The following is a 14,215-nucleotide window of genomic DNA, read 5'->3' as shown; positions in this document are numbered from 1 at the left end:
ACATTTATCACATTATGCTATAGTCATCCTGCCACACGTCTCTCCTCCCAGCTGGATCATGAGATCTTTAAAGGCACGGCCCCTGTCTAACTACTCTTTGACTCCCCAACATCTAGGATGCTGACTTTGTTCATGTGCAGAGTATGCCATGGTTAGTGGGAATCTGAAAAAGATGATTTTTAAGATCCCTTTGAATTCTAGTATTCTATAATTTCAACATTAATGCAGCACTTCTTAGTTGTGATTTAGCTGAAAACCTGTGTCAAATACAGCTAGAATGCTTAAAATATTTATATTAATTCCTGTTCCAAACCTACGGAAGAGGAAACAGAATTACTGCTCTAGTTAGGGAAGAAATCATTCAAGTGCCTTATAATCACTGACACTCAAGTATCATAGTATTGAGGGAGGTAATATTATAATTACATTTTAAAGGTAAGTAATTGAGGCATAGAGAGATTAAGTAACTTGAATAAGACAACAAAGTTACTAAGCTAGGTGGGGAAGCTAGGATTTGAACTCAGTCTAATTTCAAGGCCCATGATCTTTTTCAGTTCAGTATTATGCTTTATCAGTGCTCTGTTTAATAACTTAAGGCTTCCTTCATTTAAAAAAAACATGAACTTTACTTTCTGCCAGACCTACATGAAGAACAAGAAAGAGGAACCAATCTTTCTTCTGTTATCTTGCCTCTGAGGAGGAAAAAACAAATCCATTTTTCCCTAGCTTATGACTAGAGCAAAAATAATAAATAATAAGAATTCAAATTTCTAGCATTAGTATCCAAAACAAATATCTATACACTTACCTCATGGGTCCATAGTTCAATATTACAAATGCCAAAACTATCATCACACAGATAGCTCTTCGCTTCGGACTAGGAACTTTAAGCCTCTGGTTCTAAAGAAAATGATCATATTAAATACAATTGAATTACACATCAGTCTTACAAAAAGCAACATCTAAGATAATAATAACCCTCCTCTTTACCAGTTATGAGAATGCTTAAATGAAAACCAAAATGCAAATATAAGGAAAGAATACTTTTCAAAAGACTAAGGAGAGGAGTAGGAGAGAAGAGACACAGCAGCCCTTGTTACAGAGGCCTCTTCACCCAAAGGAAGAAGTCAACAATTTTATGTTTTTATGAATCTTCAAAGAATCCCAAGGCACTGTACTTTAGTAATCTGTCTCTCTCTTAAATCACTGTTTTCAGTAACATAATGGAATATTCCCATGTGCTCAGGGTAAGATAGAAAGAGCAATGTAAGAAGCCAGTCTCCGGTGGTCAGGACTCCACGCTTCCACTGCAGGGAGCATGGGTTTGATCCCTGGTCAGGGAATGAAGATCCCACATGCTGCCCTGCACAGTCAAACAAAAACGTCCCATTTACTAGGCAGAGGCATCTGTTTGGTTCAAGAAAGCACTGCAGTAGGAAATTCTGAAGGCAGCAGATTTCATGAACAGAACTGAGGTGATTAGCCTCATTGGGATGCATAGCAACGAAATACAAAGTATAGCATAGTGGTTGGGTGAACTGAGAACACATTAAATTTTTAAATTTTGTATTGTTTACTCTTTTAAAAGGGAAGACCTAGTGGGACTACTTAGGAGACCTGATGTGATTCATTTAGTCAAAAAAAAAAAAAAAAAGAGAAAGGGTGCTATGATAATAAGGGAGAAGAAACCCAGGAAAAGGAGATAATTTTTATACACAGCTTGGGAGGTACAATTCCAAAGCTCCTCTTTCCAACATTTTATCCTTATGACAAATGTTTTTGGGCTTATTGTGCCTGCCTTTTCCTATTATTATTTTACAAAATTTAATTTAAAATGTAAAATTTCCAATTGCTTTATCAGGAAAAAAAAATACTTCAACCCATCATCTCGCCTCTATCACTAACTAGCACTCACCTCTGATACAACTTCATCCAGTTGCCGCTTCAGGGAACCATTCTCTTTCTTCAGCTTCTCATTCTCCAAAAGGGCTGCCTTTAACCTTGCCTCTAAGCCTAGCATGTATTCTTTCTTCTTCTTGCGGGACTGACAAGCTGACTCTCGATTTTTAATCATACGTTGCTGTCTCCTTAACACAGCAATCTAGGAAAAGTTACAGTAAATCAAAAATAGTTGGATTTTAGAATCACATCAGTGAAGAATATACTGATTTTTATAATTATCTTTAAACAAATTGTTCAAAAGATAGCTTATTGGTTGTTTTTAAAAAAATACTCAAATGAAATAAACTGAAATCAAATGATTAAATAAGGCCTTCTAAAACCTGTTAAATGATTTCTTCTGGTGTTTTCACCAGAAATAAGACTTATTTATTGATAAATAATAAATAAGATTTATTTATTGACCTTCCCACTTTCCCTTTAGAAATACTATTTATATGTATACATACAGCTTTAATCTATATCAGAGGCCCTGAATTACTTGACTGTTTTTCGGAACCATCTATCCAGTTACTTATAGGGCCACTTCTGCTGGTAGAGTTACCATCACTTCAAATTCACCACATGCCAACTGAATTCATTATCTCCCTCTACCTATTCTTTAAAACCTACTGATTTTCTATCAATGGTATCTCTCAGGATATAAAGGAAGGTGTGTCCTGTAACCTATTTTTCTTTCATTCCCTACCATATTAACTCATCTCCAGACTACTGCAACAGCTTTCTAACTACTTCAGCTGGCTTGAAGCTCCTTCTGTCTACAATTTTTAAGATAACTTTCTTCTCCTAAAAACATTTTAATCTTGCTGCTGCTGCTGCTAAGTCGCTTCAGTCATGCCCGACTCTGTGTGACCCCAGAGACGGCAGCCCACCAGGCTCCCCCGTCCCTGGGATTCTCCAGGCAAGAACACTGGAGTGGGCTACCACCTCCCTCTCCAATGCATGAAAGCAAAAAGTGAAAGTGAAGTCGCTCAGTCGTGTCTGACTCCTAGCTACCCCATGGACTGCAGCCTACCAGGCTCCTCTGTCCATGGGATTTGCCAGGCAAGAGTACTGGAGTGGGGTGCCATTGCCTTCTCCATTGCAAAAGCAAGCTAGTCACATATTTTACCTACCCACGTTTGCTTTCAAAATCTTCCATAATGCGACCACTCTCTACTTTTCTAACTCTCCAACTATTCACACCATACCTTCCAATCAAGGTTATTCCATGATCTTCACACATATCTAACGCGTTCCTTTATTCATACTGTGTGTTCTGATTTAGAATGCTTTCCTCTACTAAGCTATTTAAGGACCATCCAAACTCTTAATTATGATAGACCACTTGGAGTTTTTAATATTGTCTGAATTACTTATGCCCTTGTAATTCAGAAGATACAGCTGAATGCTCTGTTTCAAAAATGCTGACTTTTTCTCTCTTTTCCTAGATTTTATACCTCGGAAGCCAAAACTATGTGATATGACCCACAATATCTACCATAATCAAAACTTACTGACCAAAATTATTTTTGTCATATTTTATAAACAAAGATGTGAAAAGTGTTTTAGCATTAGTCTATTTCAGAGAGAATGTGAGATAGTAAAATTAAGTCCATAAAAAGAATCAAATAATATTAAATGTATTATTGTAAGTGTACAGATGACAGAATTTCTGACTTCTCTGTTTTGTAAAGGACTTTTAAAAAAGGAAACATTTTACTGTGGCTGTTTAATAACTTTCACTGAGATACATAAATAAAATTAAATGATTTAATGCTGATTTCTTTTGAAATAACACTGCAATTTCCACCCCATACTACAGTTTCTAGAAATAGAGGTATACCAAATCCAACTGAGCAATCAGACTCCATAAGGAAAAAAAAAGAATCCACAAGGAAAAGAAATATTACCTGAGATATCAAGAAGTGTATCTGTCCCCCCTTTTTTTTCTTTTTTAACTGAAACATCACAAGAATGCTGACTTTGGTTATCATCAATCTACAAAATCTCCCTGTGGCATAACTACCCCACTCTTCAACACACACACACACACGGGGCAGTGCCAAATCACGATGGGTTTTAACTATCCATCAATTTCAAACTATTTCCGGACAATGCCACTTTGTTCAAGCCACTATTACTCTTAGTGATCTTCATTTTTACTGAGAATGCCAGTGTCCATAATTAATACTTAACACAAGAGCGCTGAAGTACACAGAACGCCGAGCAAGCACGTAAAAGAGAAGGTTCCCAGATGGAAGAGCTTGTACTAAAAGTTGGATAAAAGGTAACCTTACTTATTTAAAGGCTGATTAATGTATGGACTCTGGGGAGGCTTACAGATGGCACACTACCTAATAAATTTCAAACAGGATTAGGGATTTCTATAAACAATAAAAGCACCTGCATATTATACAGCATAAAGTTTCAAAGGCCGTCAGTGCACATGCCTCAGACTAAAGAAACGAAAACCACCTGTAGCCAAATATTCATTTCTTCCCATAGAAAGAGATAACAATAGTTCTGAAAATGCAGTAAATACTCAGTATTACCAATAAATACAAAGGATGAATACAATAAAAATATATGAAGTCCACAGGAATCTCCAAACACAGAGCTCCTACTTTACATCTCAGCAAGCTATCTTCAGCTAACTGAATAAAATATTTAAATTATTCTGTATTTTTGAGGGTAAAAAAAATAAAATAAAATTTCAGATTAAACATATGCATATTGTTTGTTTGTTTGACAGGGGAGGATATTTTAAAAGAAAAAAAGGACTACCTGTAATTACTATTCTGTAAACTGATTTTCTTCCCATACAACATATCATGATCATCTTTGACACGCCATGAGAATGGCAGCACAGTATTTCAATTACATTGATGCTCCATAAAACATTTAATTAATCTCTTGTTGAAATTGTTATAGTTTTCAAGATTCTTTAAAATAAGGCTCATCATTCGACACTGTTAAGAGTAGAAGAATCAAGGCTAGAATTTAGGGCAGTTAATTCCAAGACCAGTGCTACTTACACAATAGCTCCACGCTGCTTTTAAATACCAAACAGGAAGTCCTGCATTACAGTACGGAACTCTAAACTCAGTGAACTGTGTGGTTACTTTAATTATGTGCCTGTTTGAAATTGAAGGCTTATGGAACTGCTTGTATCTGGAAGTTTACCCTCTTCTGTTAGCAGTCTACAAACATAAAATCAATACTCTGGCCCATTAATCAATTGACACATCTCCTTGTGGGCGTATAAGATGATTTAGCATGATTGAGATGAGTGAACAGCTAGCCGGTCCCTGCTTCTGATCATCCTGCCTTCAGACAACTCTTTCACCAAGCATTATGTCTTGGAAAAGGAAAAACTCCAAAGCAGAAAAATATTCTCCCTGTATTGCCACTGCACTATAAAACATCAATAGTGTTTCCTTATTAAACATTTATTTGACTGTAAGAAAGACTCTCACAATTGCCATATGACCCAGCAATCCCAATGCTGGGCATACACACCGAGGAAACCAGAATTGAAAGAGACACGTGTACCCCAGTGTTCACTGCAGCACTGTTTACAATAGCCAGGACATGGAAGCAACCTAGATGTCTATCAGCAGACGAATGGATCAGAAAGCTGTGGTACACATACACAATGGAGTATTACTCAGCCATTAAAAAGAATACATTCGAATCAGTTCTAATGAGGTGGATGAAACTGGAACCTATTATACAGAATGAAGCAAGTCAGAAAGAAAAACACCAATACAGTATACTAACGCATATATATGGAATTTAGAAAGATGGTAACAATAACCCTATATGAGAGACAGCAAAGGAGACCCAGATGTAAAGCACAGTCTTTTGGACTCTGTGTGAGAGGGCGAGGGTGGGATGATTTGGGAGAATGGCATTGAAACATGTATATTATCATATGTGAAATGGATCGCCAGTCCAGGTTCGACGCATGATACAGGGTGCTCGGGGCTGGTGCACTGAGGAGACCCAGAGGGATGGTATGGGGAGGGAGGTGGGAGGGAGGGTCAGGATGGGGAACACATGTACGGATTCATGTCAATGCACAGCAAAACCACTACAGTACTGTAAAGTAATTAGCCTCCAATTAAAATAAATTTATATTAAAAAATAATAATAAAATTTTAAAAAAAAGAAAGACTCTCATAAAAGGAGAACTTTCACAAATGGACAAATACTTTTTGAAGGTTGGATCAATTTAAGAGTCAAAATCCTAAGTCTCTTTGCATTATGTTTCATTTTAAGTTACTGATAAACACTACAAGACATGTTCTTCTTACAAATAAATAGACTATATAGACCCTTGATTCCATGACGTTGCTAAAAAATGAGCTTCGAAGTCCTGAATGGCTATAAAGATATTAAAATATTTTACGGCTAAGAAATACATCCCAGCATCTCACACAAGCTCAAGACAGATCAAGTACGGGTAACATACAGGTGAATGAACCACTAGGCTACTATACATCTATCAGTTCTAATTCTCATTTTGCTGAGTTTTTCTCTCTACACTGATGTATAAAGCGAACACTGTCGCTAATTAACCTCTTCATTATATCAAACAAAACTTTATTCAATTAAATAAAAAAGAAATAAACTTCACCTACTGGAAAATGATACTTTAATCCTCTAAAGGTCTCATCCAATCCAAAAACAAAATGGTTCTAGTACCAATGTTAAACACGTGTGCTTAATTACCATGTAGCACAATAATGACTACTGTATCATAAAATATGGATGCTATTAACTTTGCTGTTTTATCTGATTCCAGACTGTTCAAATAAAGTCAATCTTTATACTTTGTCTCACAAAACTTAAAACCATCTGCTTGAATTTTTTTCTTAATTAAGAGAATACATTTGTAGAGAGAGAGAAAAGGGAACAGCAAGTTTCAAGATACGGATAATTTGAAGTTGGCACTGCATCAGGGCTGCCTTGTAAGCCTCGTTGACAGAGCAGAGCAAAGACCACAGTGCTGAACTGAGGGAAGGCCAAGGTCTGAATTCTAACTCCACTATCGCAGGTCAAATGATGGAGGTGAGGATCAAATTTAATGGACATGAAGGTTGTCTGTAAACTGTAATGTACCACACACATGCCATGCTGTGCTAAGTTGCTCCAGTCATATCCAACTCTTTGCCACCCCATAGACTGTCACCCACCACGCTCCTCTATTCATGGGATTCTCCAGGCAAGAATACCACCGTGGGTTGCCAGTTCCTCCTCCATGGGATCTTGCAGACCCAGGGATCAAACTCATGTCTCCTGTGGCTCCTGCAATGCAGGCAGATTTTTTACCACTAAGCTATATGTTGGGCTCCAAAATCACTGCAGATAGTGACTGCAGCCATGAAATTAAAAGATGCTTACTCCTTGGAAAGAAAGTTATGACCAACCTCGATAGCATATTAAAAAAGCAGAGACATTACTTTGCCAACAAAGGTCCGTCTAGTCAAGGCTAGGGTTTTCGCTGTGGTCATGTATGGATGTGAGAGTTGGACTGTGAAGAAAGCTGAGCGCCGAAGAATTGATGCTTTTGAACTGTGATGTTGGAGAAGACTCGTGAGAGTCCCTTGGACTGCAAGGAGATCCAACCAGTCCATCCTAAAGGAGATCAGTCCTGGGTGTTCATTGGAACGAATGATGCTAAAGCTGAAACTCCAATACTTTGGCCACCTCACGCAAAGAGTTGACTCATTGGAAAAGACCCTGATGCTGGGAGGGATTGGGTGCAGGAGGAGAAGGGGACGACAGAGGATGAGATGGCTGGATGGCATCACTGACTCAATGGACGTGAGTTTGAGTGAACTCCGGGAGTTGGTGATGGACAGGGAGGCCTGGCGTGTTGCGATTCATGGGGTCACAAAGAGTCAGACACAACTGAGCAACTGAACTGAACTGAAGCTATAAGTTTCACTAAAAAGAAATATCCTGCAGCTATGAATAAACTGGGTGAGGAAACACATATTCTTAATTCCATCAACAATGTGCCTCAGAGATACTCTGATAAACTGTTCAACTAAAGTAATATCGCAAATATCTGCCTTCATTCCAGCTCTTATTTTTATAGATTTCAAATATTAAATATCAGATTAAAACAAAAACAGACAAAATCTGGAAATCCCATTTAATTCATACAAAAGCAGAAAACCAGGGCCTAAGAATAAAAATCTAATTCACTCTCCTCCCAAGATCCCTCAGTCTGCTCCTTATTCTGTATTTATCAGGACTCTCATTTGCCTGAGAAGGCCATTAGGAGGTTTTATGCACTTACAACAAAGAGTCTGGTATATACCACTTCATCAATATCAGCCATCTAAGTAACATGGCCTTGACTGAAATATTTAACCAACTGATTCATTCAATGGTAAAATGGGAACAAAGCCTGCTTTACAAGGATTTTGAGAGAATCAAATAGGACTATGTGAAAATAAATGTGAAGTACTTATCAAAACTATATTAGAGAAGAGCTGAACTTCTCAGAAGCGTCAAAAAGACAAAGGCTATGGGAATGCTCCAGACTGAAAGAAGTCAAAGAGACATGACATCTCAGTGCAGTAGCTGACCCTACAGGGATCCTACACTGGAGGGGGAAAAACTCAAGCGATAAAACTGTCATACTGACAGCTGAAAAAAGTATTTTACAAAGGGTAAGAGAATATCCCTATTCTGAGGAAATACACACTGACATATTTAAGGGTAAAGAACTATAAGGTATGTAACTTACTGTAAAATAGTTCAGGAAAAAAATGTATATATGTGTGTATATATATATATATGCAGATGGTTAGACAGGCAGATAAATAAAACTAACTGATAAAGCAAATGTGGTAAAATGTTAACAACAGGTGAATCCAGGTAAAGGTACATGGTGTTCTCTGCACTAGTTTTGCTGTCACAACTTTTTAAAATTTGAAATTATTACCATATGCAAGGTCTGTACACATGTCCACACACATGCACACACACACATAAGACTGCAGTACAGACATAACACTAAGGAGTTATAGGAAAAGCAAAAAGAACTTTCCTTTAAAACTCATAATCAAGGGTGGTAAGAGCCACAGAAAATGTTAACCATAACAGGTTTAATCTTTGAGTATTATTTGTTAACCACCTTTAACCAGTCAAAAGTTCTCTCCTGTTAACAATTAATATTCTTTCACACATTTGTAGAACAGTGATGTTCTGGAGAATACACACCTTCAGGACTATATAGCCAATGATACTTTCATTGAAATAATTTGTCATTTTTCTTTGTAAATTATCTATTCACTTATTTTGTCCATTTGGTTGTTGGGTTAACTTGCATCTTTCTGATTTGTAAACACTCTTTATATACTAAAAATTGCTTTTAAAAGACTACACAAACTTGCACATGAATTTTCAAAGCAGCATTATTCCTAGTAGCCTAAAAGTGGAGACCACCCAAATGTCCATCAACTGATGGATGGATAACCCAAATGTGGTATATCTGAAAAATGGACTATTATTTGGCCAAAAAAAGGAGAAAACACTGAAATATACCACATAAATACATCTTGAAAAATATTGTGCTAAACGAAAGAAGTCATACACAAAAGCTATATCATGTATAATTCTACTGACATGAAATGTCCAGGATAGGCAACTCCATACAGAAAGCAGGCTTAACTCAGTTTGTATAGAATCTACCTGCAGTGCAGGAGACCCTGGTCCAATTTCTGGGTCAGGAAGATCCGCTGGAGAAAGGATAGGCTACCCACTCCAGTATTCTTGGGATTCCCTTGTGGCTGGTAAAGAATCCACTTGCAATGTGGGAGACCTGGGTTCAATCCCTGGGTTGGGAAGTTCCCCTGGAGAAGGGAAAGGCTACCCACTCCAGTATTCTGGCCTGGAGAATTCCATGGACAGTACAGTCCATGGAGTCACAAAGAGTCAGACACAACTGAGAAACTTTCACTTTTCCTTATACAGAAAGCAGATTAGGAAGTAGCTGCCAGGGGTTGAAGAGGATGGCAGATGAGGAATGACTGCTAACAGGAATGGAGTTTCTTTTTAGGGTGATGAAATATCCTAGAATTAAACATCAGTAATAGTTGCATAACTCTGAGAATATACTAAACAATCACTAAACAGTGCACTTTAAAAGGGTAAACTCAGACTTCCCTGGTGGTCCAGTGGCTAAGAATCCACCTGCCAATGCAGGAGACACAAGTCTGATCCTTGGTCCAGTAGGATTTCACATGCGGCAGGGCAACCACACCCGCGTGCCACAACCACTGAAGCCCAAGCACCCCAGAGCCCGCGCTCTGCAACAAGAGAAGCCGCCACAGTCGGAAGCTCACGCTCTACCACGAGAGAGTAGCCCCCCCTCGCTGCAACTAGAGAAAGCCTGTGCACAGCCACGGAGACCCAGCAAAGCCAAATAAACAGTTTTTTAAAATAAAAAGTTAAACTCCATAGTATATGAATTTTAGCCCAACTAAGCTATTAAAAAACCCCAAGCAAACAAGGACTTTCATTCACCTCAAAAGGCCATGGAAGGCAGAAGCTAAGGACCCTCTTTCCAGACAAATGTACATGCATACAAAGTATTACAAGCAATTATGCAGGGAACAGAGTGAGGTGAAGAAAAGGGAACTTGTTTATGGAAACACTGAAACCTATCGATGGGTACCATTAAGAAACCCTGTGACAAATTACAGCTACCCCTAAGGTGAAAAGCTACCTAGCTTCTGACGCTCTAGTTTCAGTTCCAAGAATTTCTCCTACAGATACACTTTCATATGAACAAACTGAAGTAAGTACCAAGTTATTCAATGGAGGAATGTTTACAAAGAAAAAAAAAATCCACAAAACTCTTAAATGATTATGACAGCTGTATGAGATAAGACTACCATGCACCTATTAAAATAATAAGAAAACTTTTTATGTACTGCTGTCAAAAAATCTCTAAGATATATTGAAAAGAGTGACATGCAGGAGAGTGTTTATAGTATGTTACCATTTCCATAAAACAGGTAAATAGGTAAAAAGATATACTCTTATATACTAAAGAACTATCTCAGAAAGAATGCACAAAAAACTGGTAACAATGATTGCTTCTGAGCAGGGAAACAAAACAGCTAGAAAGCATCTAGGTCATGGGAGGACTGTCTTCCTAGGAATGAGTCTCCAGGGGTAGTTTATAGGAAGAGAAATCAGAGAAAGGACAGAAGCATTTAATTATTTATTAAGATATAAACCAGCATCCCTCTAAAAATAATTATTTATTAACCTTATCAAGATGCTAAACTGAGAAATAAAGAATAAAGAATGTTAAAGTTGCCATGACATAAATCTAACCTAATGCAACACATCAGGGAAAAAAAATTTTTGTTCACTTCTCATTCCAAAGCTACTGTAACCACAGAAGAGATTACTTGCCAAAGTCTTTATTCAGGATAAATTTTTAGGAGCCCCAAATCTCCATCTAAAGAGGAACTGCAAATATTTTAACGAAGCATGTTTTTCTTTTACGTGCACAGTGTCTGGTAGCAGCAAAGCCAAAAAGTAGTCAGCACAGAAGTAATTTCTTTACTAGAATCCGGATAGCTTTTCAGATCTCTAAATCTTCCTGTTGAATTTGTTCTGATGGATTCCTCTACTTTATAGCCTAAAGAAATATCATGATCTCAATGTCTCTGTTGCTTAAGAATTTAGTTACTAAAAAGTTCATTATTTATTCACTATTTATCTTTTTAGGTCTAAGGTAGTCACACAATTCAAGGTTATTCAGCTCACACTTTGACCTAACAGTATCTATTTGTGGGTTTACAGACAAAATAAGCATCTTCAGTAGTTCACTTTTTTTTTCTGAAACAGAACACAGACACTCTCCATCTTTCTAAGTTTCTCTGCACTGCTTTGCATTGTAAACAGATTGTTTTAGATTCATACTTTTCTTGGAAGCTATTCCTTTAGGGGGTACCCTGTGAGTCCTGCTACTACACATCCCCCTGGGTATGACAAGAATACAAAGCCCTGACCACTCTTTACCCAGGCCATTTCTCAGGGTTGACCTTGAGAGATGAGATAACATCTCCCTCTGGACAATGAGGAGGCTTGCTTACTGCTTGCTGTAAATGTAGTCAATTCCCAACTTCAGCATTCCGCCACTGCAATAAAGGAACACTGTGTGTACAGCACCATCTGGGCCAGTATCACATCACCCCCATGCTGACAATACTAACAATACCTGAATTCTTGAACTTAACTATGTAACACTGTCCCCACAGAAAGAAACACAAAGTTTCAATTTGGTATATATGCCAGGGGAATCCCCTCCACACCATTCTCACACCCAAGGCCACTGAAAAGGATCCCCAGCACCCACCTTCTCATGATGGCTCTAGTGACCCAGGACAGGGACTCCCAAAGGGAAGGGCTGGGATGCAAGGAGTCAAGGTCACTAAGTAAAGAAAAAGACAGAGGGTCCAAAGTAATAAGGGGTTTGGAAGACCCTCAGTGGAGCGAATGGAGAGACCATTCGCTTCTCTCAGTGGGCTGAGAGAAGACCTGCAGCCTCCTGTCAGTATAGCCTGTACCCCTTCATCAGTATCCCATCTGATGTTATTTCAAGTTCTGACCTTGTTTCTGATAATTTTTTTTCCATTGTATCCACCAACTGATTTCTTTTAAGGGTTTTTGCTCCACCTTGACCCACTTGCAACATTTAGAATAGAATTTCACCCCTCTTTTTTTTCTGTTCTGTTGTCCCAGTAACCAGAACAATGTTGTAGCTCCATAGCCTTAAAACTAGGACCATAAAGTCTTGTGAACTTTATGGAATTATAATGGGTAAGTGGAAGTGTTCAATGCAGATTTAAACAGATTGCTGTTTCCAAGCCCTTGGTTTGATGTTTGGCAACATTCAATAGCACTTTAAAGAAAGATAAGCATGTTCTCCCATGAAGGCATCTTTGTAGTTCCAAGATTACCATTTACTAAGAAACTGCTTGAGAGAATTTCTACACTGAAATGAGAGACCATGTTCATTTTTTCCATCAGGATCTGAGCCAAAAACCAACCATATTTCTTGAAGACTTAGGTGAGGTTTCCAAGAGTTAAACAGAACAGATTTACCAGCAAAAGGCAGGAAGAGTGAGATTATAATTTGAACCAGGCAAACTGTTTCATAACAGAAAATGTGGCACTTAATGTAGTTTGCAGAATATGGTATGCTAAAAATGCTACTTTATGGCAGGAGCAGACCTCTGGAGAGTGAAACCAGCCAAAGGAAAAGAACAAAAAAGGTAGAAAAAAAGAAGCCATGTCAGCAATACAAAGCCACAAAAAACTGATACACTTTTTTTTGGTTCCGAATTACAACTTTTCCACCACATTTTGTGGTTTAAAAACACACAAAAAAACGCTTGCTGTAAAAGTTTTCATTTTGGCCATTTTGAATCGGGGTTATACTAATTCAAATTTATCCTAATTTAATAGGACTTGAGTCTAACAAACACACACACTGTTGAGGTCACAGGAGACTACATATGTGAGCAGATCAAAGTTTTCTGCAGCTCCTTCTGGAACAGATTTATCCTGGGTTCCTGAATGGCTTGGCCAGCTGATAGAGGACAGACTGATGTTTCTTTACTTGAAATAAACATTAAGTCAAAACCTCTAACAGAAAACTCATACTGAAAAGGTTTGGCTCACTCCCTGATGTGCTAGTCAAGAAGAAACGAGCACAAAAATCTCAATGCAGGTTGATTGGAAAATGTATTCTAATCATCTTTACGTCTCTTGCACCAGACATACAGTACTTGAATCTTTCTTATATAACACTGTCAATTCTGAATTTTGAAAAATAATAAGAATGCTAGTCAATAATTATTGCTTAAAAAAAAGCTAATAATACTTGTTGATTCTATACTTTCTCATCTCACACATCCCCCAGTTCTTCAATGTTGACTGCATTATTCACCAAATTTACAAAGGACTCCAAGAGTTTAAAACCAAAACAGACATAGTCTTTCACATCAAAGAACTTCTAAAGGATGTCTGGCTAACAGACTGACAAACAATTAACTGAAATGTTTATAAAGATTACAGAATGTGTGTCAGTGACATACAATGATGACTGCCACCATTAAGATGCTCATTATTCAGATATTAAGCCTAGAAGAAAAACAATGATCTCTTCTTGTTTTTAAATAGAATTACTGCATCAAAGACTCTTAGAAGAAATTTTTGTATAACTTGGGCTTCC

The 14,215-nt window shown here is 37.7% G+C and overlaps 1 protein-coding gene across 1 annotated transcript in view; it reads right to left on the bottom strand.

Annotated features, from left to right (window-relative positions):
• ATF6 (activating transcription factor 6) overlaps window positions 1-14,215 on the bottom strand; it is a 235,559-nt gene that overhangs the window by 185,200 nt on the left and 36,144 nt on the right. The window contains exons 8-9 of the mRNA XM_070366586.1: window positions 1,916-2,101; window positions 809-900 (exon numbers count right to left, since the gene is read on the bottom strand). Of these exons, the coding sequence (XP_070222687.1) occupies window positions 809-900; window positions 1,916-2,101 (278 nt within the window). The remainder of the gene's footprint in view (window positions 1-808; window positions 901-1,915; window positions 2,102-14,215) is intronic.

This window comes from Bos mutus, chromosome 3 (assembly GCF_027580195.1).
Source record: "Bos mutus isolate GX-2022 chromosome 3, NWIPB_WYAK_1.1, whole genome shotgun sequence".
Lineage (NCBI taxonomy): Eukaryota > Metazoa > Chordata > Mammalia > Artiodactyla > Bovidae > Bos > Bos mutus.
The sequence above is the reverse complement of the archived record's forward strand: the minus strand, read 5'-3'. Positions and strand labels throughout refer to the sequence as shown.